The 26816-nt window shown below is 37.3% G+C and overlaps 1 protein-coding gene across 2 annotated transcripts in view; it reads right to left on the reverse strand.

The window, feature by feature from the left end:
• Positions 1-26816, reverse strand: part of grik2 (glutamate ionotropic receptor kainate type subunit 2) — a 774384-nt gene that overhangs the window by 167997 nt on the left and 579571 nt on the right. For both annotated transcript variants that reach the window (XM_003215508.4, XM_008119029.3), the window contains exons 13-14: positions 17045-17163; positions 11540-11757 (exon numbers count right to left, since the gene is read on the reverse strand). In XM_003215508.4, the coding sequence (XP_003215556.1) occupies positions 11540-11757; positions 17045-17163 (337 nt within the window). The remainder of the gene's footprint in view (positions 1-11539; positions 11758-17044; positions 17164-26816) is intronic.

Genomic DNA, 26816 nt, shown 5'->3' on the forward strand with positions numbered 1-26816 from the left:
GATGCTGCCTAGAAAAACAGTTGTAGATTTGGGCGGGAGGCAAACTGTATTGGATAATACAGAATGCTGGATGAGCAAAGGTTGGATAAGCAAGACTCTACTGTAAACATTAAAACTGCTTATCCACTAAAACAATGATACTTAAATGGCAACATAAAACAATAAAGCGACCATATGAGACATTTCTAAATAGCAGGCCCTGGTATACCATGCTGGAAGTCAAATCCAAAAGAACGGTGCTATCCTATTAGTAAGCTTTTTTCCTATTTTTATATGAGGTCTTTTATCTCCTCCCACCACCATTTCAAGTTTCATTCTATTTCAAGATAAAAATCCCAGGTGAGAATCAAAGGATGTTCACAGAACATGTGCCTTCATTTTGTGTTTAGTTTAACACTCAAAGAAAGAAATTGAGCATCTCTTTGCATGTGGAGAACACCTGATGCGATATATATTTTTACACTGTGTGTATGGATCTACTGATTTGTACAGCTTGTTTGTTTGTTTGTTTTACTGTGTTTTCTGTCTGTGTCAGAGAGTGTTCAGATAATTTCAGTGCAGAACTAGGCATAAATTATAATGACAAACATAAGAGATAAATATTATACTCAAAATGCAAAAAGATGGTTTGCAAACTGCATGCCAACTATGTATTTTTCATAGCCACATCTAGTAACTAGCAAAGCTTCTAGCAATAGTCAAAACTATTTAATAGCAAAATCATTCTTAAGTGAAATAAGGTAAAGGTCTAAAAGCAGTTCTTTATAATACCATTCAGTATTTCTGTGAATTAAATGAACTCTTCTGTTATTTCTGAAGGAGTATGCAAGAAAACTAATGAGGGTGGGCTTGAAATCTTTCTCTTAGGATGGGGAAAATTATTTGACTCACAATGAAACACTCCCATGCCCTTTATTTAGACATGGGTATGTCCTTTCTATGGCAATGTTTTAAAAAACCATTGTTCTGGATTTTCTGCCGCAATTTCCTTCCAATGTTGACTAGTTTATCTGTTACCTTGCCTCCTTCTATGTTTTATCTTTTCCTTCTTCCTTTCTCATATCCAACTATCTACTGATTCTTAAATTCCAAATTTTTAGACTCCTCTCCTCCCTCTTGCAACAAACATTCAGGCAAAGACATTGTCAATTCCTCAACTAATATTTAGACTCCCCACTATTTTCTTTCTTTATCTTCTCAATGGGATGCTTCGGATATCTTTGTAGTTGATGTGGTTTCTTCTGCTGTCCTAACCATTAGGTGCTTGAAAGTTAATGCAAGGGGAATGATGGACATTGGATAATAAGGTGCCCAGCTGTTTCCTAGAGTTACTTTTACTTCCTCGGCTGTACTCTTTTTGCCATAACATAGAGTGGAGGTAGATATTTACCACCTGAACTCCACATGCAAGGAGATGTTCAGTTTCTTTCTTTATGTGTTAAACTAAATGGATGGAGATCCACAAATGTTTGAATAGGATCCTAGGATTTGCAGCTTAGAGAGAAGTATTTATATTTTTCAGCCTGAAAAATTCTCTGCTGCCTCTGATTGAATTACAAACCCCATGACTGCCCAGGGAGAAGTAATGGCAGTTAAGACAAAATCATAGGCCCCATCTACACTGCCGTATAATGCAGTTTCATGATTCAGTTTAACTGCACTGAACTGCATTATATGACAGTGTAGACATGTATAATGCAGTCAAACTGCATTATGAAACTGCATTATATGGCAGTGTAGATGGGGCCATAGTGATTAAGTCTGTTGTGTAGAAAGGGCCTTAACTTTGTTATGCAAACTGACAACAATCAAGTACAGAAACACCATGAGACCATATGATGATGTTTGCAAAATAGTACAGAAATGGTAAACCAGCTAAACATCTCCAGACATTCCCAGAATGGCCTCAACCAAACATTATATTCTGGTAGGAAGGTAGTTTTCTGGAGTGCTCTCACAAATTCAGGATACTTGACAATTCATTGATCTTATTCCAAGAAACAGATACAAACATAAATTACATCAGAAGCTTTGGGCAAAGTAATGAACAGTTATTCTAAACTATATGTGAAATTCAGATCCCTTTTCCTTCTCTTCTCAACCACCTCTCTCTCTCTCTCTCTCTCTCTCTCTCTCTCTCTCTCTCTCTCCTTGTTTTCTCAAGCTTGCCTTCCTTCATCCCACCTTTTTCATGGTCCACTTTATACGTTTCAGATTTTTTTCTTTTGTGCTCCCTACCAGCTCACCTACCTCCTGAGAAGTCTTTCTAGTGTACAGTCATTGTCATCCTCAGACTTTAAACTCAATTTGACTTTTTACTTTTCCATCAAAAGATTGACTACAAATATTCTGATGGCTCAATTTCTGGAGCAGCTAGGATATTCCATGCCAGCAGACCAATTCAGCTGTTCAGTGTCAAAGGAACTGCTACCAAAAGCATAGTATGTTTTAGATTCTGATCAGCTCTCCAGCTGTTATTTAGAATACTGTGATTAGAAATAGGGCTTTCAAAGTCTGGATAATAGCAAAAGCAAGAAGGAAAGGGTAAAAAGTGAGGATTCAAATGGTGGAGAACTGAGGCAGACCTTTTAAAAATTAAATAGGTGATTTGAAGCATTTTCTTTTTCTTTCTTTTTTAAACACCTTATCAGTTATTTATGTGAATGGCTGATTTCAAGCAAGACTTACTCTTTGGGGAAAGATAAACTATTAGTTTAGAAGCCCACTCATTCACTTTTTCTACAAACACACACAAACTAAGGTCTTGAAGTCATTATCATTCAAGGAGGAAATTGTGTGTTCCTGAAGGTCAATAACAGACTCATAGAATAATTAGGAAACCACATGGACCATCTAGCCCAACCCCTTGCCATGCAGGAAAAGCACAATCAAAGCACCCCTACAGATGTCTACACAGCCTCTGTTTGAAAGCCTCCAAGGAAGGAGTTTCCACCAGACTCCAAGGCAGAGAATTCCACTGCTAAACAGATCGTATGATCAGGAAGTTCTTTCTAATGTTCAGGTGGGATCTCTTTTCCTGTAATTTGAATCCATTGCTTTGAGTCCTAGTCTCCAGGGCAGCAGAAAACAACCCTTCTCCCTCTTCCTTATGACATCCTTTCAGATAATTAAACATGGTGATCATGTCTCTTCTCAAACTTCTCTTCTGCAAACTAAACATCCCCAGCTCTTTAAGATGTTCCTCATAGGGCATGGTCTCCAGATCTTTGAGAATTTTAGTTGCTTTCCTCTGGACTCCCTCCATCCTGTATCTGTGCATTTCATTTTTTTCTGCCTAAGTGAAGAATCCTACACTTCTTGTTGAAATTTATTTTGTTAGTTTTGGCCCAGCTCTTTAATCTGTTGAGGTCCTTTTGAATTGTGATCCTTTCTTCTGGAGTATTAATGATTCCTCCCAATTTGGTGTCATCTACAAACTTGAAAAGCATACCCTCTAAATCTCCATCTAAGTCATTTATTTATTTATTTATTTAAGTCATGATGTTGACTTAAAGATGTTGAACAACATGAGGCCTAGGACAGAGCCCTGCTTAACCCCACTAGTCACTTCTTTCCAGGATTAAGGGGAACCACTGCTGAGCACCCTTTGGGTTCAGTCACTTAACGAATTACAAATCCACCTAACTGTAGTATTGTCTAGCCCACACATTACATAATGTTCATGCTTCTGAAATCCATTTGAAATCTTGGCTACATTTCAAAGACAGCTCTGATAAACTTTTACACACTGATACTCTTATTCAATGTTGGTACTTCAGGAATTACTGTTAATTACCGGAGAAGCTCTTATCTCTCACAGTAGTTTACATAAATAACTATTGCCAAGATTTCTTGTTTTCATTTATCATTGGGAAAACTATTCAGGTAGTATACAGTGGGCCTTCTCTATCTGCTGCGGTTTGATTCCAAGACCTTGTGTGCATACCGGAATCTGGGGATGCTCAAGTTCCATTATGGTGTAGCAAAATTATGTCTCTTATACAAATAGCAACATTGAAGGTTTTTTGGATTTTTCTAATATTTTCAAGCTGTGGATATTTGAATGTGTAGATATAGAATCTGTGGGTACAGAGGGTCGATTGTACTATAATCTGATGCAATGCCAGGAGCTTTGCTCAGTTCTAGCTGATGATGTTATTGTGTGCCTTCAATTGGTTTCTGAATTATGGGGGCCCTATTTTCTTGGCAAGATTTGTTCAGAGGGGCTTTGTCTTTGCCTTCCTCCAAGTCTGAGAGTATGACTTGCCCCACTAGGTTTTCCTGGCCTTCCAAATATTCAAATCCTGGTCTCCAGTCATAATCCAGTATCCAAACCACTACACCAGTGTTTCTCAAACTCTGCTCCTCTAGGTGTTTTGAACTTTAGCTCCCAAAAACCCCACCCAGTTGTTAGGAATTGTGGGAGCTGAAGTTGAAAACATCTGAAGGAGCAAAGTTTGAGAAACACTGTACTACATTATATTGGATCTCTTTGGATAGTTATCTTTTTATAATGATATACAACATAAACACAAGGACAGAATTAAATTCAGATCTATTATACTGCTACAATATCACTGAGGTCAATAAAACTGAACTACCAGTCTTGCTTGGTTTCTTTTCTAGTGCCATCCTCTTGAGTTTCTCTTAGGATGCATTAATACAGTTATGTAAACAGGCAGCTAGTATAGCACTTTGGGCAACCAATTCAAAGTTACTACTTGGCTGGAGGACCATTAATGAATACTACTTGCTATAAGCTATATATTTTTTCAGAGGAAGGAAATGTTAAAACCACTTCTGAGTATTCCTTGCCTTAGAAAACCCTGTGAACTCCATGGGTTTGCCATAAATTGACAGAGAATTTGCAGGTATATACACATAAAATGCGGAACATTCGGCATTTCATTACATATGTTCATTTTAGTGATAACAATTATTGACCATATTAAGTATCCAATCATGTAAGGAACTGAATATACATTTAATAAATTTATATTGATAAATTTAATAAAGTACCAAAAACTTGAATATTCTTCTACACAGTGACAGATTTTGAAAAAAAAAACTTTAACAGAGATTGCATGCAGAGAGGTACATGTTATTCACAATTTTCCAGTATTGGTAATATGTTGAAATAGTTTAAGCTGGATTGTGAGTGCAGCCTCTACAGAACTTCCTTTGTAAAAGTGTAAGGCAATGAGTTTTATAACAGTAGTTCAAGGCTGCATGGTTCCCTGTGGCCTTTTATATGAGTATTTAATTTGCTCTCCCACCAGAAATAAAGACAAAGGATATGGGAAATTGGTTATAAATGGGCACACTAATGATTGAAGAAACTGCAGTGAGGAATATTAGCAGGGCTAACATCAATGCATACTGCCTATTTTTTCAAGTCGTTGCAGAGCTAACTTTTGAATTCATCCTGAAAGCGGGCAAAAGTACCTTGGCTGGAACTTGGGGGTATGATAAGGCTTGACATGACTGCCCAGTCGCTAGATGCGTTTTGGCTGTCAAGTCACCAGGATAGTAGCCTGCCTGTTAAGCTGAAAGTGATAGTAAAAGAGACAGAGAGCATTACGAATGAACTGACAAAAGCTGTATTTAAGAACCATAATAAAATGGACTCACTGCTCAGCTGGTCCAGGGAATCCACAAGACACATGGCTGGATTCACAGCAGAATTGCTGCATCCAGTCATTAATCCATGTTGAGGGAACACAGGATTTACTTCCAGAAAGCTCCAGAGTGATCCTGCAGTTTCAGAGGTGTGGACAGCAGATTGGTCTAGATATGGCCCAAACCACTGTTTATGCTGTCAACGGACCCACTGCTGTGTGACAGTCAGAAAAAAGATCCATCCCTGAGATTTGCTGGCATGTTGCATTTCTAGTGATGTCACATCATGGCACCAAGCCACATGAACAGAGATGCAACATTGCCAGCAAGCCTCTGGGAGAGAGCTGCTTGCTAGCAGCAATGTGGCAGCAGTCCTAATTCATCCTCTGCTTCCCATTTTTTTTTCAGTCAATAAAACTAAAACCCAAAGTTTGCAAGAGTTGAGAATGGCTGTTAATAAGGATCTGCTGGAGTCTCTCATTTATAGGGTCACCACATCCAAACCAACCTGGAAGTACATAATGGCAATGAGATTTTAAAGACTGAACTAAAATTAATAGTAGAATCAGTGTCCTACACATTCTTCAAGGGGTCCCACAATCCCAACTGGGCTTTTAAGAACCATAAATTAAACCAGGAATGGACAACTGATCTTTATTCAAGGGAATATCTATAATGCCTTTCTCCTTAGCGTCAAAGTGAAGCACAGTTTAAAAAGAAGAAGAAGAAGAAGAAGAAGAAGAAGAAGAAGAAGAAGAGAAAATATAATTAAAATGCAAAGTAAGTTCAGCTATTAAACCAGAATAAACCACTCAAAAAGAGCTGAGCATACAATGAAAATATTATAAAGAAAAAGTACAGCATTCAATGGTAAAAAGTCCTGTGCTCAGAGCAGATGAATTACCAAAAGCTGCCCTAAATGAGATACTGGAAGTCCATGAGAGAAGAAACCTATCAAGCTTCCCTTGGAAGAGATCTCCATAACCTGAAATCAAACCATGGAAAGGCTCTTTTCCTTTCCTCTATAGTGTTGCACCATCAAGACTCATTTCGGACCTTGAAACCTAACGATAACCACTGGGGATTCCATTAAGTGTTCTGTACTAATATCAACTACAATTGCTCAAAGCTTGTCACTCAAACAGAAGATGCAGTATTTTCTTGACTGGAAGTTATGAGAGAAATGTTAAAGTGAAATAAGAAGATTAGTTTTTCTCATCAACTGAGAAGGATAAGTTGAGGAACACCTGATATAACTACTCTCTAGCCAGAAGGTCAATGAAGAGCAAAGTGGAGCACCACAAGTACTGATAGGGAAAAAAGACATTGACAAAGCAAAGTATTTTTTAGTAATTAGTAATTTAAACTGTGTAATTTTAAACTGTGGACCCCCGATGGTGCAGCATATTAAAGCACTGAGCTGCTGAACTTGTGGATCAAAAGGTCACAGGTTCAAATCCGGGGAGTGGAGTGAGCACCCGCTGTTAGCCTCAGCTTCTGCCAATCTAGCAGTTTGAAAACATGCAAATGTGAGTAGATCAATAGGTACTACGCCAGCGGGAAGGTAACGGTGCTCCATGCAGTCATGCTGGCCACATGATCTTGGAGGTGTCTATGGAAAACGCCGGCTCTTTGGCTTAGAAATGGAGATGAGCACCAACCCCCAGAGTCGGACACGACTGGACTTAATGTCAGGGGAAAACCTTTACCTTTTAACCTAATTTAAACTGTGATCTCTAACCTCAGTTTGCAAATTAACAGGCTCTTTTTGTAAATGTTTTCTTGTAGCAGGGAGTTCCTTAATTCTTAACCATCTGCAAATTAGGAAAAGGCATCATGTTGGGAGAGAACATGCATGGATGTGGGGATATTTGAACTCTACTGATCTTGATTTGTTTGGAAGATAGTGCATAGAACAAGAAGAGATATTATAACCCATAACAAATGCAAACAACTTAACATTTGAAATATAACGTTTGCCTTTTACGTTCAAGGTATTTCTCCTTCCCTGGAAAATCCTTTCAGATTTCTCCTGAAATGTTTTGCCTGAGGTGGAGTACATCTCTATCAATACTCATACTCATTCTCATTTAAACACATTGTGACTGCATGAGGTTCACTGTTCTGTACACGTAGAACATATCTTTAAATATCCATAGAATAAAATATAAGGAGGAAAATGTTTTCACAAAAAATGCAAAAATGTTCCCGTTCTACAAATGCACTACAAATACCAGATCTTCTCCCTGACCTAAAACAATAAACTGTTTCCTAAAAGATGTGGCAGCATTGGAGAAACAATCTGGTAAATCTAACCCTAGCAGAGTCTCTGAAGAAGTAAACCATCAATACCAGTCAAACTGCTGGAGGTCACATCAAATTTTAAAGTACTATAAATAAGCCATTTCTCAGCTTTTCTACCTCAAAATTGGCACAGGTCAACCTCAAAATGATCTCTCCTACACTGCCAAGTCTCAAATCAATACACTCAAGCTTTTACTGTGTATAAGCCATAGAACCTACTGCCCCCAATTTCTAGCTAAAATGGTGGAATGTGATTCATTTGACGCTGCCTTAACAGAGGGCCATAACTAGGGTCTTATGAGTGTGTCTGTATGACACACACAAATACCCATTAGGCCTGGATGCTACAGTGTATGTGGTTAAGTGGAGCTGCCAGAACAGCAAGCATTTCTTTCCTCCAAATAAGCACACCAAATTCCTTTTTCTAAGCTCTGGGGGGGGGGGGGAGGATTCTGTGACCCATAACAAACCTTTAAAATCACTTCAATATTCAGTTGAAACAATAATAAAAAAACATAGCAAATACGGAAGGCACTTCTTTAGGCTTAAATGAGAATGTATGTATATAATTATCATTATTTCTCTGTTTATTGGTCCTGTCAGATGTCTAACTTCAAGCATGGTGCCTTTATGGTACAATAACTATTACGCATTTGTGTTTTTCTGTTGAAACAGCAGTCTAAACAGGAAAAAGCAGCAATACTGTGCAAGAAGGATGTGTTCATTCCTTATGACCTTTTACACCACAACTAGGCAAAAGAGTTGGTTTTTATTACTTTTTTGAAGGACTGGAGTAAAGCATATTGTATTGTAGTCACACTGTTTTAAAACCTGTAGTTCAAGTGCTCATTTTTTTTCCAGCTAGCGACATGACTCTCTGACTAGGACATCATGTATTAATTCATTCATGTCAAATGGAAGGCCTGCAGGTCAAATCTACCTCACCACGTCATTTTATGTGGCCCATGAGGCTTTCAATGACATCACATAGTTAAATTTATAATTACAACTGGCCCTTTAAAGGCAACCATAAGGCTGATGTGGCCCTTGATGAAAATGTGTTTGGCACCCCTGTATTATTATTAACTAAACTAATTTCAGAGTGCCTGAGAGTCTTTTCTTCCATACAAAGGGTTAGAAACATTACTATAACTCTGTGGGCATCAAAATGTAGGAAACTAAAGGATTTATTTATTACATTTGCTTAAAATTTTGGAACTACATAGTGAATCAGGCTCGGGCTGTGGCGCAGGCTGGAGAGCAGCTGCAATGAATCACTGCAATGAATCACTCTGACCAGGAGGTAATGAGTTCGAGGCCCGCTCGGAGCCTATGTTTGTTTGTCTTTGTTCTATGTTAAAAGGCATTGAATGTTTGCCTTTATGTGTAATGTGATCCGCCCTGAGTCCCCTTCGGGGTGAGAAGGGCAGAATATAAATGCTGTAAATAAATAAATAAATAAAATCAACTCATAGCACTTGGAAACTACAACAGGGAAAACTAGTCTAGTTCCTAAATGCCAGGATAATCATAGGTCAGGCAAAGAAATGAAGAATAAAAATAGTTTTAATTCTTCCATACCTCTCCATAGAACCACCAAATGGGATTTATTTACTCATTTTTCTCTCTTGTTCATTTTTTTTTCAAAAATGCAATTGCTCTCATGCTTCACCCCATTCATTTTTATAAAGTGTTACAGATCAGAAAGGTGATGAAATTTTACAGATCAGAAAGTCAACTCATCATAGAATGAACTTTCATCATTTGATGGGTCTCGTGGGACTCCGTCTTTAAAGCATATAGAAATGGACCCTCCATCTGATGAGGTTCATAGTAAAGCATAGGAAGACTGATCACCCTTGAGAACAGGAAAATACATGAAAATGTAATAAAATTAATTTTTTGCATTCTAGTTCTGCCCTGTTTATACATAAGATCCTCATTGGCTACATGGAAATGTATACATATTTTGATACACCTTTTGTACATATTCTGGAATATATTTCTGCACTGAGTAAAAAAGGTCTGTGAGCAGTTTTCATTCTGTACAATTTTGAAACATACACCTAGTATTGTGCATATTTCCTTCAGGAAAACATACCACAAGCCTTACAAGAGCATGGATATATGAGACATTGCATTAGTTGTCAGTCTCTAGGAGTGCGAATTGACATTTTCAATCTGAACATAGAATACAGTGTTAGATGTAGTGGAATGTGGTTTGTTGAATAAATATATTGAATATAGTTATACATTTCTACTTTTGAGTATTTCTATTATAGCTGATATTCTAACTGTTAAAACAAAAGACATGTTGTGATTTGACCAATACGTTTCCCTTTATAAAGGGCAGGTGGTAAAGTTTTAGAGTATAAAATCGGCTCGCTCAGATAAAAGGAAAAGGAAACATGGTTACTTGACTTTTACAATCCAGAGTTAGGTTAATCTTGAACATATAATGACCAAGGAAGTTGAGGCCATGCAATCAGCCAGTAATGACACATGTTTAATATATAGTAAAAAATGGGAGATAGCCATGGTAAAAGTCTCTCCCAAGATATGTTCAATGTTATTATTATTGTTAACCATCTCAAGCATGTATTTTTCAGTAAAGAAAGAAGATTTACTTTCTACTTGAATATGGCAGAAAGAAAAGAAAACCAAAGATCAAACCAAAGACCCCATTAGTCCAAAAATGTAGTTTTTTACCAGCTTTTTAGGAAGAAGTCCCACATTTCATCAGTTTCATAGGTACTGAGCTGTACAAGTTCATTCTATTAAACATGAATCTTATTTTCCATATAGAATTTCCAAGACATACTTTAAATCAGATAAGCATAGAAATAAAAAAAATCTCTGTTCTGAGCAATAAAAGTCAATAAGGACCTCATTACATTGAAGTTGAAAAAGCAGATGACAGTGGGGGGATTTGCCAGGCAGCATGGTGAATCTGGCAGGCAGTGGAGCAAACCATTGTCTCATGTCCCGCATTGCCCACATTGACACTTTCCCTATCCCGTGGGGGAAACCATCACCACTCAACTCCATATGTGGTGGCCCCGTTCTATGCTATGAGAACTTAGGAGGCCTCCTGTGTTCTGTGGGCACTGTCCTAGGATGCTTCTAGGAGGGAACAGGACAGAGCCTCACCAGAAGTAGCCCTGCGTTATGTGATGTGAACAATGTCCTCCCAGTGTCCTGGAAGCATCCAAAGTTGGGGGAACTGGTAAATGTGATGAGGTCCTAAGATGGGCAGCCTAAGCTATTTTGACTCAAAAAGTAAATGAGACCAGTAAAGGAGACATACCTGAACACACGTAGAGTCCAATACTATGCATTTCTTAAAAGTAAATCCTCCTGTATTAAATGTGACTTACATCCTAGATAGCATATTTAAGACTACTTTTGGAACAATTCTATACATCAATCAAGCAGCCCTCTAAATGGATGCTGGCCATTTTCTAGTTATTTTTATGTATAGAACATTCTACATTTGCAAACCTATTGAAAATGTGACATTTGTAATCAGACCAAAGTGATTTTCCCACCTGCAAAAGAAGAAGAAGAAGCATGTAATCCCCCCTCAACCACCACCAATTGACTAGAAATTGCTTACCTTAAAAAAAGTCATGGTTGCTCCATCTTCAACTGTGCCATATTCTATTTTTGTTTGTTTTGCTAAATCGTCTGCTGAATCAATGGGGGATTCCATGCGCTCCACTGTCAGAAAGGCGGCTAGATTAGCAGTGTACGAGGAAATGATGATAAGTGTGAAAAACCACCAAATGCCTCCCACTATCCTGGTGGAGAGGGCTTTGGGCATGAGCTCGGAACCTAATGAAAATCAGGGGGACAAGATGAATCCAATGCATAAGAAATTTTATCTCATTGTTAGAAATCACTTTTCTCATGAGGTGAGAATGGAATCACTCAGCAAAAGAAGCAAAGATAGAAATGAAGCTACAGGCTGCTTATTCAGACATGTAACCAAAATGAAAGATATAAAAACAAATGATACTCAAATGATTTTAAAGGAAGAAAATTGCAAATATGAGAAACTTGAAATATACCAATGAGAGATCAAATCCATGTTTGGATTTGACTCTTGTAAAAATGATTTTTATAAAGTAATGTGAAAAATTAAAAGAAAATGAGAAACAGAAAACATTTGAGCTGTTAAAGAGAAGCTTTATAGTGAAAACAAACAACAATCCTAAGCTTTCCAGTTAAAACTTGCACAGCATTTCCAGGTCTTTATGAACCATTATTTTAACAGCTTATAATATGTGTTGACTTTCATATAAGCTCTTTGCCTCAAATGTTGAAAACAAACAAATTTTTCAGGAATCTTGATTCCAGAAAAATGTATCAGGAGATCTCTGATAACAAGGGTGGATATAAGAAACCTATATATATGAGAAAAGTTACTTTTTGGACTGAAATCTCTAGAATCCACAGGCAACATGCCCCAATGACTGACCATGCACTTTTGGGAATTCTGGAAATTGTCATCCCTAAAAGTACCTTTGCAGGGCCTGCAATGAAATTATACATAAGAAGCCAATGGTATAATGAAACATCTCCCATCTATATACTTAAAGGCATTGCTTAAACAGAAGTGGCTAAGACACACAAATCTTTTATTTGAATAGCAATTTAAATATTACCCTTATTCTTAAACTAGACAGACTATAAGTATATTGCTGGAGTTGTCTACTCATGACCCTAAAAACGGAGGGGGCTTCAGTCATTAACCCTGTTAATGCATAATTATTACTGCTGATTCAGAGCCCAATGATACCAGCAGTGATATATAATCTCCCTTTGTGCTTCTTTCTTAAATAACAGTTCTCTTAATTTGAAAAAATAAATAAATGTATATGGGCATGCATGATATTCTTAGAAATGAAACACTGAATAATTTAGTCAACTAATAGCAGAAAGGCAAATATATACATTTTTCCAAAATGAGCAAGAGAATGTTGCAGGTATATATACGCAACAAGGTGTTTTCAAGGACACCCTTCTACAGTAGCATTGTGATAAAGTATTAGATATTTTAGCCAGGAATTTTCCCCTCTTTTTAAATTTTACTTGGGTAAAATGGAATGAAGGCAAGATGGACTATTTTATTCCTGCTTAATTATGCTGTTTATATTGCATCCATTAAGGAACTGGTCCAGCAAGGTAACACATCTTCCAGTGAATGGAGCTTATGCCAAACTCAACATCGATTACAGAAAACTGAAAACAAAAGAAAGAAAAGAACAAAAAACAAAAAGAAGTGGTATCATAACTGGACTATCTGATCCAAAACAGCCCATCTTACCCTGCAGTTCATCTTACCCTGGCTGTTTCAAACAAAAAAAGCTGACAGACTTGGACATGACAGCCAACTCCAGCGCCAGACTTTGCCTAGAATTCTGCAAGGAAAAAAGTAGAAAAGTACCTTTCTGATGTAGTCGCTCCTAGGCCCTGCCAGTCAGACACTTAAGACACTATAAACACTAATACCACCAAATAAGCCCAACAACTTTCACTGTTTCCTTACAAAACCACACTTAGGAAAGTCAAACAAGACTTGGAAGAAAAGAACAGTAGAAGAAATGTTTGCCAAAGTTGCCCCAATTACCACAAGTTCATAGCTTACCCAAGGTTTAAAAGAGTGTGCCACCAAAGCCTGTAAAACAGAGCCTGGTTAGGGGCTGACTGTCATGTACCCAAGGTAACGTCATGTCCAGCACTATATCCCACAATTTCCTGGGGGCAAAGGGACTCGGGCAAGGAATGGATGAGTTTCCTCTATCATGTAGCCTCCAGCATTCAAGGAAATGTGTTTAGGGAAAATATGGTAATGATGGAGCATTAGTGTGGATCAATAGTTATTATAGCTTTTGTGGGATCTGTATAGAAGTACAACTCAATATTTTTTTAAACCTAAAAATGTATCTTTTGCCCCTAAAAAATGTTGGCCAGGCAATAAAAAAGATGGACAAAAGTGATGTTTTTCAACATGTTTTATATTTATCATATGTTGGGCAGAATGGAAAGAACATCCATGAGGATTGGGCCAGGGAGCACCTCTGATTTTCAGATAAAGCCCTACAATTCAATGCTCTACAATAGTGTTTTCCAAAATCTCTTTTTCCGGGTGTTCTGGACTTCAGTTTCCAAAAACCTCAGCTACCTTGGCTAATGGCCAGACATTCTGAGAGCCAAAGTCCAAAACACCGGAAAGACTGAAGTTTAGGAAACATTGCCATAAAGATATTCAAGATGATGGAGTGCTTTTTTCTTCATATAGCACCTTATATCCCAATTAGACAAAAAAAACACGTTTTAGTTCTGTGAGGCGTTTGTAAAACAGTATGTTACTGATACAGTACAGCACAACATAAAAACCTATTAAGGCAAGCTTAAAGATGGTTATTAAGTCCTTATTTAGACCACTATAGGGTGATTAGAATCAGAAACACTATCTGTTGATGTGATGAAATAGTAACCATTCTGTTACCAGTAAATGGATTCTGCAGGCAAGTTGCATTGACAAAAGTCTTGGAGAATGGGGTAAGAAATCCTATTTCTATTATTATAAAAACTAAAATATTGTTCATACACAATTGATTGTGTCACACAGGATATTAAAGCATTGATATGCCAGAAAGGAGGCTCCAGCTTATATGTAGACCTTACACTGTTTTTGTTAGAGCTAGGTTTGCAATCTTCATTTGCAGACATGCTATGTTTTGTGCATGGCATAGTTTATCCATGTTGAATGCAATTGACATACTGTACCATGCCACTAAATTGTAAGTAAATTATGAAATCCGAACATACAGTGGGAGTAGGGAGGAAAGAAGAAGATACAAAAGCATGGGTATCAATAAGAAAGAACCACATCATGGTTAGGCATTACAACTATAAGGACAAATTTGCCTCTTTGGGTTTTCTGGAGGAAAAGAAGTGAGCATTAATTTAGAAGAGACAAAACTTCGTAATCTCCTGAATTTTGAGGAATGAATAATAAAAAAGTCTTCAAAACCTATGCAGTTTCGGAAGCCTTTGCACAACTCACAGTAATTCTATTCAGAATTTGCACATGATGGTTTTGAATAGAAAACAGCATTTCCTATGAAGGCGTCCTGCACTGCAGTTACACATCAGTAGCTTATGGTTATAGACAGGGCACCCCCAAACTGCTGCCCTTCAGCTATTTGGGTCTCCAATTACCAGAATGTCTGACCACCAAACAAGCTGAGTAGGGCTTCTGGGCAATGGAGGCCCAAACAGCTGGAGAGCTGCAGTTTGAGAGGCTTATCAAATATACCCATTTATAAAACAACCCCAACAGAAGGTTTCAGGGCCAAACATATGGATTTTGATATGACCCATGAATAACTCAAGGGTCATTCTTTGTAGAGGGGAAAGCATTAATGTCTCCTCAGGGGTCAACCACCCTGGTCACTGCTGCCACAATTTCCCCAGTTAGGTATTTACAAAGGCCAGAAGTAGTGCTGCAGTGGAGTGCTTTTAGGTTCTCCCAGAATTGACTAAATTCTCACCTTTTACCACTCTATTCAGAAAAGGGGATGGTTCCTTTTAAAATAAACGTTAAGGTACAGTAGTCAAACTGAACCATTGATAAGTTGATTCAGGGTTTTGGGGTTGATGATTTGACCAAAATTTCTGGACTTATACTTGAATATATAATGTAAGTTCTCTGTAATCAGCAACATACTCATGATTATGGCAGTATTGCCAAGATATTACATAGGTCTCATAATCCACTGTAAAATCCAGGAGGGCATTCCAGGCTACAGAGGTGTCTGGCATGATTAAGTGAAGCACTATAGGATGATACAGCCAACTTCCTGCCTCAAGATGTACTATCACAAGAAAACATGATGCTTCTCCTTATCATATCTTGACTCAGTGCCAGGAAGGGAATGTCTGTATTATCCAGTAGTTCCCCATTCAATTATGCCATATATTATTTAAATGGCATGGGTGAACTGATTCCATAGGTCATTCATAGATGCATTTAAAATGCAGGATCTCGGTCACTATTGCCAGCACAAAACAACCAAGTGCAAATTTTGTACAAAAGGATTCCTGAACTGCAAAAGTTGTGAGTTCAAGATTCTTCTCAACATTCCAAACACTCATTTTTGAAGATTTGGGGAAATAATATTTTAATAATCTTTTCATCCCTAATTAATACTTTTTAAGGAATCATTTGCAAAGTAATCACACTTCCATGGAGGTAAATTTCATTAAATTAATTTGGGCTAATGTTTGAATAGGCATGCAGAGAGCTGCACCCAAATCCAAGACAAATATCCTACACTGCAAAAAAGAACAGAATGCAAAAATAATTCAGAATAAAACCCAATTTACCTTATACTGTACTGCTTAGGTTTGCTGCTTATATTGATCATATTGGAAAACAACGTAGGTGATATGAGCATAATAGATGAAAATGTGTGCACTGTATACCTTAAAGAAATCTTTTTATTATTGATTATGGTCTAATTTGCATACCTATAATTTTATCAACTTAAAAATGATGTTGTAATTAACAACTGCCTTTGCATGCACTGTGCAGCATGCACTTCATCAGCAATAGTTGTACTGCTTAGTGCAGATTGTGACTGAGTAATCCTAATTTTAAAGAATCTCAGAAAATTTTAAAGAATCCGCAACAATTATTGTAAACTGGGATGGCATTTATTAACCATGCAATAAATGACATTTTTGTTGTAGCACTAAGTACAAAACATGGAAGTCTACATCACAAGTAGACAAGAACAGAGAGAGGATTTGCTCATGCTTTCAGTTCTTGCACTGACTGAGCTGGCATGTACCTGTATTTTGGGTTGAGATAGAAATGTCTAGGAATATTGATGTTTGGGTTTATATTGATTTCTTGGGTACTCTTTTGGGAAAGTGAAATTCAAGAATGTCTAGATGTATTAATGTTAAAAGAAAAAAAGCTGGTTTATGGTTACATGCACAGAGGCACCCATGCAAGCAGTCTGTGCCAGAGGAAGAGAGAGAACTGTTACCCCCAGCAAAAAGTGGGACATAGCACCCAAGAGAAAGAGCAGGCTGAATCGTATACCTTGCTGCATGAGAGCTCCAACTCCAAACCAGAAACTATTTAGCAAGGTAAAATTGTTTTCCACCACGTCTGAGTCGGGGTTGCAAGGGTGTGGGTTATACCACTCATAGGGACTAAACCTGTGGTAATTGACAGAAAAAAAGAACATGTTTAACAAGCATTGAGCAGAAAGGCTGTCCAGCAAATTTGCTGCAAAAAAAGAAAAGAAAAGAAAGAAAGAGAAAAGGTTAAATAGAAAACAGAGGAAAAAAGTGTTCACAGTACAAGTTCATTATACACGTGACATTGCAAGAAAAAATATCAGTAATAGAGACCTTCACTTTCATTAATGAATTCACACAATAAATATAGCCAGGAACGACATGGTGCCAGCAAGTGCAAGCAAGAATTCACAGTAGAGGATTCAATGTCACTCAGACTCCACAATAAATATAACTTCATGTGTCCCTTAGATATGTTGATACACATATATAGAAAAGATGGCTATTAAAACAGGATAATTAACAAGGATGTAATTATAGTTAAAATTAATTAACACTTTCCACAAAGGCTTTTAGATAACTATCATGGAAGGAAAACTGTTAAAAGATAAATGTATTAATAGGGTTGCACAAGTTTTATAAAACAACAACTGGAAGTCTAATAGAATTTGTATATTAAAGTGAACCTTAAATGAATCTTTAGGTTCAATGTCTAGATTAGAAAGGCTTCACATAAAGAAACTGAAAGCACTCTGTGTACTGCAGAAATACGTTTAGGTTGGTCAAAATACTATGTCCCAAATAGTCTTAACATCTTTCTACCTTCATTGCATTCCTGGCTCCAGAGAATTCTTAGCTGCTTAATGGATAATATTAAGTCTACATGCATTTCCAAGGTATATGTAATCTAATGAGCAATAAGTTCATTTTCCTGATGAAGTGGTATCTTTTTCAGAGTAACAAAATGGTAACAAAGCATGAATATCAACAACACTAGATTGTAGACAATCTGAAATCTTAAAAGTTGCAATTCATTGATTCTTGAATCTTACATTGGCAGCATACGGTGTGATATTTGCATTACTAATGTCTTCCCATCCAAAACTTTATTCAAATTATGGTTAAAACATGCAAACATGTCTACTTATTTAATTTTTTGTTGCCTTAATAATGAAACACACTAAAAAACAACTTCATCTGAAATGAAATAGGGTTTTCAAATTATTCTGATATAATTGTGTTTGATATACATGCCTCTTTGTGCTGATTTTTGCACTATATTTTGAAACTTAGCAATTATTATTTGTACTTTTTTATTAACAAAACACACACCCAAAAATCCTTCATCCCAAGGCATGCAGTTGGATCTTAGGAGATTTAAAAAAGGTTTTCCAAATTTTTGCAGCAATTGAGATTATCATGCTTAAATACCTAGAGTACAGTAGAAAAAGAAAATACCCAGGACAATACACAATGTACCATAATCACAAGTGATTAAAATCTCATGGGAATTTAAGTGTGAACCCCAAGATAATATATTTTTATAATTTCTCGAATCTTTAAAGCCACTCTATTACAAACCAAATTGGAATATGCACCCATTATTAATGTATTTAGAAAAAAATCTATCATGTAATTAAAGCTATCTGAATAATGCTTCTGTCACTTCAGAGAATGCAATTTTCTTTCCAATAATCTTTTCAAGACATTAAAATTCAGAAGATCAAACAATCCATTTTTATCCTCTTAATATAATGATAGAACACCTCATGTCTTAAAAGCCTGTGCTTGAAAAACAAAGAAATGTTTCATTTGCTTCTTAAAAGTTAAACTGACATGCTGTTCAGAAAAGGTTGATTGGGTTATAATTAAACATTCTGACCTTATTTCCCATTTAGCCTTCCAAGAAATCTAGACTTGTTTTATGTCTTTTGTTGTGTATTGTTATAAGAAGAATCTTTTAAAATTCATTTTGTATTTGATTCAGTATGTTATTGGTGAATTTAAATTTCAGCATATGCATAGTATTGTCATCTCGGTTTCCAAGAGAGATAGTTGTAAACTTTGCACAGTTCCTTCCATTTGTTTTAATATATTTCATAGGGAAAAAAATCAATCTTGGTATGTTTAAAGTACTTTGATATCAAAGGAAGCCATTTCCTATATTTTACTTCCTCTGCAGAACAGGGAGTTCTATTGATCTACTGCTTTCCTATACAATCAGCTGACTATAATTCAGTGGGAATAATACATATATCTACATGGGTCACCTATCCCAGGGCTGATCCAGAGTGGGATACTCCTGGGGAGTCCACACAGCGAGTATCTGAGCTCCCAGTGGCAATGGGAAAGTGTTGGCATGGACGTGTTCTATGCTGCACCAGTGGTAGGAGTCCACACTATACAGCAGTGCCAATCCCAGTTCAGTGCCACCGGACAGCCACCCTTATCATCACCATCTTGTCACCATCATAGTGGTGACCACAAAGTGCCAAGTTGATTTTGGTCACACTTGCTGACACTCGCCAAAGCACCAATGCAACTCAGAGAGAGAAGGGGAGAAAGGAAGGATCATCCTCTCCTTTCCCCCGTCACCTCTCTGAGTTCCACTGACATTTTGGCAAGTGTGAGCATTGATGATGAGCAATGTGCAGGAGAAATTTTGCTATGATGGTAAAAAGACGATGATAAGTGCCATCCCTGATTAGAAACCAGCCCAACTCTTTACACATGTGGGGAAATTCTGGCACTTCAGAGTTTGGAGAAAGCTCTAGGAAGGGTGCATGGGCTCAGAGCCACATACACGTTGGCTGAGGATGATGACAAGCAGGCCGGGAAGATGGACTCCTTAGGAGAGCATCAGTGAGGCCAAGCAGTAGTGGAGTTGTATGACAGCACTGGCTGAAGTGGTATGACAGCACTGGCTCACATTAATAGTGGAACTGGTTCCTAATCAGAACTGTCCCAGCTTCTCACATTCTATCTTGAAGTTCTCTGGAGCATTCTCTGACTTCATCTAATTTGGGGTAGAATCCGAATAATCAGTTTCCCTGGATGACATCTGAATGCCCAGAACTAACTTCTGGTCAAACTCAGGCTGTGTGGCTCATGTCCTGACTCCTCTGAGAATTATTATATAGACCAAGTGTTTGGCTAGATTTGCTCCAAAGTAAACTGTGCAATATTAAATGCATTACAATAGATATAAAGTAATTGCTTTGAAAGTCAGCTTTGCTGCCATTTCTCTGTAAAAAAAAAGTATAAAATGGAAGTGAATAACTATCTTAACTATAAAAAGTAACTACAATGTAAGTACAACAAGGAAAGGAAAAATTATGCTGATGTCAAGTTTACTGTGACACAGCCCTACCTTTTGAATCTGTTTGAGAGTTTTGCAGTAAGTCACACAGAATACTGAAGGTAGCACCCCATTATCCTTTCCTTGAAAGGCTAAAATGAATTTTAGATAAATATGCAGTTGTTTCGTTTTAGGGGTTTTTTTAAAAGGAAAGATAGGAGTAAAATCAGAACAGAAGAAAATCAGTTTCTTTCATTTTTAGCGTGCTGAATGTTCACTTGATGAAAAAAATGCTGATGAGAAGACTGATAAATCAGCACTTCCACTCAGAAACTGCTATATTACTTATCTGGAAATTTACTGTAGGAAGAAGGTGATGGCAATAGAATAAGCATATCTGAAGCGAACAGAAAGAGACAGCACTCTAAAGCACTCCAAAAAAAAGAGAAACATACCATTCACAAATCCTGCAAGTGTTACAGTTTGTTTTATACTTGGTAGAATATTCACTGCTACTCTTGATAACAGGTGTGTTAGGAGAATGGTAGTGAATCCTAAGAGAAAAATCTGAAGGCTTACAACATAGTCATGAAAAGCATTCATTTTTTTTTTTACAAATTTTGACAAAATTAGGATTTCTTTCAAGGATTTTTAAAATGTGTAAGGATTTTATGTTTTGTTAATGTATTTTTGATCAAGAAACCAGTCCTTCTTTGCTCACTGCACATACATGTGTATTTACATATGTATACACTTTACTTCTCAAAGGCATTATCTACGCTGGTTGCTAAACCTATGGATAGTCTGGAACAGTAATGCTCCAGACTTGCCTCAAAGGTGGCAATGGAATTCATCCCCAATCTGTGGTAGGGCAGAGCCCAGCAGGTTCACCTGAGCAATTGGATTCTGCCCCTTAGTGTCCTTGTTGTTGCCATCACTGTCATGTGGCCAGAGAACTCCATGAAAGATATAATGGATGCCTCTCCTGATGTGAGCACAAGGAGTCTGCAATGCTCTGGAAGTAGCAAAGGTGGCAACACAGGCCTGATCCATCCCCTTTTCCCTATGCTCACGAGTACAGAGAAAAGGGAATTGTGCCACTGGAAGTCCCTGAATGTCATGATGTCACCCGGGAGCAACTTCATTGTGAGTTCTGGCTATTCAGCTCATGTAGACAAAACCAAATAGAAAATGGTTTAATTTCATGAAGAAACATCTCGTGCAAATATTGAAAATCTCAATAAAGCATAAAGAGCTTCTAACCTTCTCCTACAGGAGGTGAAAAATGTTGTGGGTATTTTGATTTCTTCCATAGTGTGTCAGAGACTGTGCCATATAAAGAATGCAATAATGTAATAACTAATCTAACACATTATATATTAGTGATGTGCACTGTATTTGTTTCATCTGTTTCATTTGTCTATTCATGTAGTATCATATATTCCGATGCACGAATCGAAAGATGCCATTTCTGGACGAAACAAAAGGCGACATGAAAGAGAAAGCTGCACTGTCACCATGCTTGCTTTCATTTTCCTTTTGTTTTGGGATGCATAAAAATAAGCAGGTACTGATAGAAGACTGTTTTCCCATTACAGCTGATTTGTACCAATGGGGTGTTAATAATAATATTAATAACAGTAGTTACTCTGGGACCCTGAGCTGATCTGAGAGAAGTCTGCTTCCCCATGACAGCTGATGTGTGCCAATGGGTGTTAATAATAATAAAATTATTAATAACAATAATACTCTGGGGAAGACCCAAACATTTTAAACGTTGGTGGGCTAAAGGGGGTCAAAATGCCCTCCATGAGCCTCGGCAACCCTCCCATTGCCAAAAATGGTCCAAAACTTTTCATTTTTTTCATAAGCAAGATGAAAATTCTGTTCATATAGAATTCTGTTCATATCTGTTCATATGTTTTCAGAAATGGGGACAAATACAAAACTGATCCAAAATGAATGAAACTAAACAAAACAAACAGCAATTCCAAACAAATGCACACCACCAGTATATATAGCATCTGGGTGTTTTAACAATGCTTTACCCTACCTCTAGCTGTGAGGAGAGGTGGGTAACAAATAAAATTAATTATTATTATTATTATTATTATTATTATTATTATTATTATTATTATTAATGTTCACTAGTAGGAATAGCTGATTAAAGGAACTGCACTACCCATTTTTCCATCATTCCAAAATTCTTTATCTTCTTGCCTTGGTGAGGCATATAATTTTAATAAATATGGTTTTAACATTCATCCACTTTCCCAGATTGTCAAGTGAAACACATTATTTTCCTATCCCATGGGTAGGTACCACAGATAAGCAGTTTCACTAGTGGTTACCTGTATCTCATGATAAAAGGTAACCTGAAATGGTTGCTACTGTTTAATGTTCTCCAATATTACATTTCATATATAATAAATAATAGCCCAACTAAGGAATAATTTTGTTGTACTAAATCTTCAAACTTCTAAGGTTTTTTTTACACGTTTATCCACAACTGCACAATGCGTTACTCTGTGTCTTATTAATTTTTAAAAAAATATTTTTTATTAAAGAAAAGATTTTACTACAGAAAAAGTAGGGGAACAATATTGTAAAATAGAAAAGAGAGAATGACTAAGAAAGAAAAAAAGAGGAAGTGTCTTATTAATAATACATGGTGTTAATGCATGCATCATTCAAGGCACATGCAAAGTTTACAAAATAAATTTGCCAACTCTTTGTGAAAATGTTCCTTAAAATTATATTAATGACAACAAAGATGTATGAAAGCAATTGGAAATATTGGAGATATGTTTTTAGAGCCTTGGCTACATATAGAAAATATCAATATATTTTAATGTCGAGTTATTCCACCTAATTGTGAACAGATTCCAAATTACTATAGCTTCCAGGTCTCAACATAATTCTTATGACACTTCTAAAAACCCAACAAGGCTGAAAGATTTCAAGACTCTTGCATCTCTTTTGAGAAACACTCTATAAATTGGGGAGCAGTGAGGTTTTGAGTATCGAAAGAAAAAAGAAGAAGAGCCAATGTGGTTTCAATTTTGGTTTATAGAGTAAAATTATCATCTGTTCTTGGTGGCACTCTCTAAATTAAACATTAAAATTGATCAATAGTCCATCTGTCAAGCACAGCCCTGTCCTACTGAACCATGGGAGGAGAAAATCAGAACTGTGCAAAATAGTAGAGCTTTTTCTTCAGTAATGGCTGAAGAATTACCTTGTGATTAGAGCAGTTTGTCAAATCATGACACCAACATAACTTCTTGGGGTTTTTTTTGGGGGGGGGGGAGAGAAAAAATCATGCTGGCACTCAAGCTACAGGATACTGTAAACTAATTACAATGCATATATCATATTCATGTACAGCTGCAATGGAGGAACTTCTCATCTGGCCTACCAACAGAATGGAATGGTACAAATGACACTCTCTACCATTTTTGCCTATTGATTGCTAGCAGCATGAAATTCACATTTTGGGCCATGGAAAATAAAAACAAATTTCATGCTTGTCACAATGAAATAATTTTATACTAGTGGTTTTCTGAAAATTTAAAGGTTATGGTTAGCAGTCCAGCCTTCCCAGAGAAGGGTCTCTTTCAGTGTGATTGGACTGTGGATGACACTCTGTCATCACTAATAGACTCTGTTGCAGTGATTGCTTTTGTGCACTATGTTAAGACTTTCGTTTGACTGATACAAGAGATAGAATTCGGGATAACCTTATACATCACTGTGATACACTGAGCTTCTTCCTTAGGACTTCATCCCATGCAATTTTCTCTCTGTCTTCTCTGTTTCTCTGCTCTGCCAAAGCAGAGACTCACAGAGACCATCACATGATGTAAATTCTCTTCTGGTGGTTGTCTGTGGGTCTCGGTTGCAGCAGCACAGGTAAGTGGAGGGAAGACTCAATTTTTAGGCGTCAGATGCTACCCAACTCCCAGCAATAGAAACCTGAAAGAAGCCAGATGAAAGGAGGGAAATATGGGTAAAAGGTGTGGAATGGCTGCCATCCCTGAAGACAGAAAAGCCTGGTAGGGAATGAAAGAAGACAGTTCCCTCTGGTTTCATATGATGAGGTTCGAACAGTTTTCAGGGACAAGCAATAGGGAGAGTGATAAGCATCAGGTACACCCTGAGATCCAAGACCCACTATTAACTCTGGAGACTTCTGGTCCTGCTCTTTTGATGTTATGATACCAGGGCTTTAAAGCGGGCAACCCTGCATTTCTGCCACCTGCAGAATTCTGGGAAATGTAGTTTGGGAAGGTGAGGATCTCTGTAACTAAGAATTCAAAAGGCCCTTTGTTACATTTCTCAGAATTCTTTAGGCAGAAGAAATGCAGGGCTGCCTGCTTTAAAGCCCTGGTGTGATAACATAGTGAGTCAGTTCTGGACACAGCATACTGCATGCTGTCAAATACGCACAAAGTGTGTAACATTGCCAAGAAAAAAATCCTGAAACCACAAAGTCTGAATCTATTCTACCAATAAATGGGCCCAATTTAGTGTGTACTTGCTTGCATTTTTTCTCTATCCGTTATTAACTTTACACTCCTTTACAGACCTCACAAGCATTGCAACAATCATTGTCTTGTGCAGCTACACAACTTGAGGAATCCCTAATAGCATATGTGCAGGCTACAATGTAACTACAAGATCAAATGATATTAATGTTCATTTAAAATTATTTCAATCTGGATTTTTCTCTAGATTATGAGTGTCCAGTTCTATGGAACTAGTTGAACTATTTCTTTGGTGATGTCCTGGTGCTTTTACATCACCAAATTTAACTCCAAATTGGGAATTCTTAATTACCAGAAAATGCTGATTAGAACCAGATTTTCAATGCACACTGTACTTCATAGATATACACATTTTTAAAAGAAGTAAAATAATATTATTTTAATCTAGAGAGGAGTTCATATTTCAGGGGCTTTCTTATTTATTTTATATTTCAGTGCTATGCATGACTGCTGGTGCATTAGTGTAGGAAAAGCAGAAACCTAAAACTTTAAATTTTAAAATCCCAGCTGTACTGTCTTATGTGCACAGAGGTTTAAGTTTGCTGATATTTTTTTCAAAAAATGCTGTGCTTCTGCAAAAAGTATAGATAAATGTTTCCTTGCCAAAGCACTTCCTTCTGAAAGGGTTTAATCCGCTAACAACATTATCAAATTCTCCTTCATTGCCAAAAACCAACTGGGAGCAAAACCCAAGGCATAATTCAACTATTGAAAAAAAATTGCCAACAGGATCTGCTCATCTGCAATAAATCCTTTCGAGACTTAATAGAAGAATATTGAAGCTTATGTTTAACTCATCGACTAAGATTAGTTCAACCTGGAAGTTGTCGAGCCCTGATTGTAGCATTGCCCAATGTAAGGTATCCAGAAAGATAGCATGCAACTACTTGGTAGATCAGAGAAAGATGTGTGTGTAGGATGTGGGGGTAATGGTTTGTCATCTCTTTTTCCTGGAATGGTTATATCTACATAAATTATAAGATGATTTAATAATCTAATGGAGTATAAATTCCAGTGGAGTCTATGTACAAAGAATAGTTTAACTGCCTTCCCTTCTACATCTCAATACCCATCACAAAACTGCTCTAAAGGATTTGAAGACCCTGTGTAACTGATTTGAGAGAGGGCGCACAGTTGGGGGATGAGGAGAGGAATGATGAGGAATTCCTATTATATGAGCAAAACTTAGTTTTGAATCTATTTGACAATGGAATATATAATTGGAATGTACTAAAGTTAATCTGACCTACACATGTTTTCCCCTTCTGAGGCGGGGGGGGGGGGGGGGAGAGAGACACTACACTGTATGACTCATTGTAGAGAAACTGTTGTTAGAGTCTGCTTTTGGCAAAGGGGCCGGGCTGTGGCGCAGCCTGGTGAGCAGCCTGCTGCAATAGATCACTCTGAACATGGTTTTTTTTTTAAAGTTTTCAGATTTCAATTAATTTTGCAGTATATACAAGCTCTACAGTGTATACTTTCATATAATTCTCAATGTAGTGTCGTCTATTCATCCACTCCATGAAGAAACCATTCAATCAAAGATATGAAGAAATCCTGTAGCACATTAGAGTCTAAATGAGAGAAAAAAGACATTTCTAACATACACTTGAATGGATTCTGGTTTCTCTTACAACCTCATCAGATGGGGCTAGATTTGGTGGCCAACGCCCAGGTCACCCATGGAACAGTCGACTCCATTCTCATGATGTCATGCCAGCTCCATTGGTACAGAGGGGCAGAACTGGTATGTCGCCGCTGCCCAGGCAACACAGTATTACAAATGCCCCCTGTGGCATAGACACCAAAAACTGGGAAGCTCTGGCCCTTGAGTGCTCTAACTGAAAGTCATCTGTGACCAGCAGTGTTGTTGTATTCAAAGAGGCATGAATGGAGGGCAAAAGGGAGAAATGTGCCAAGAGGAAGGCGTGTCAAGCCAACCCTGA

This window comes from Anolis carolinensis, chromosome 1 (genome assembly GCF_035594765.1).
Source record: "Anolis carolinensis isolate JA03-04 chromosome 1, rAnoCar3.1.pri, whole genome shotgun sequence".
NCBI lineage: Eukaryota > Metazoa > Chordata > Lepidosauria > Squamata > Dactyloidae > Anolis > Anolis carolinensis.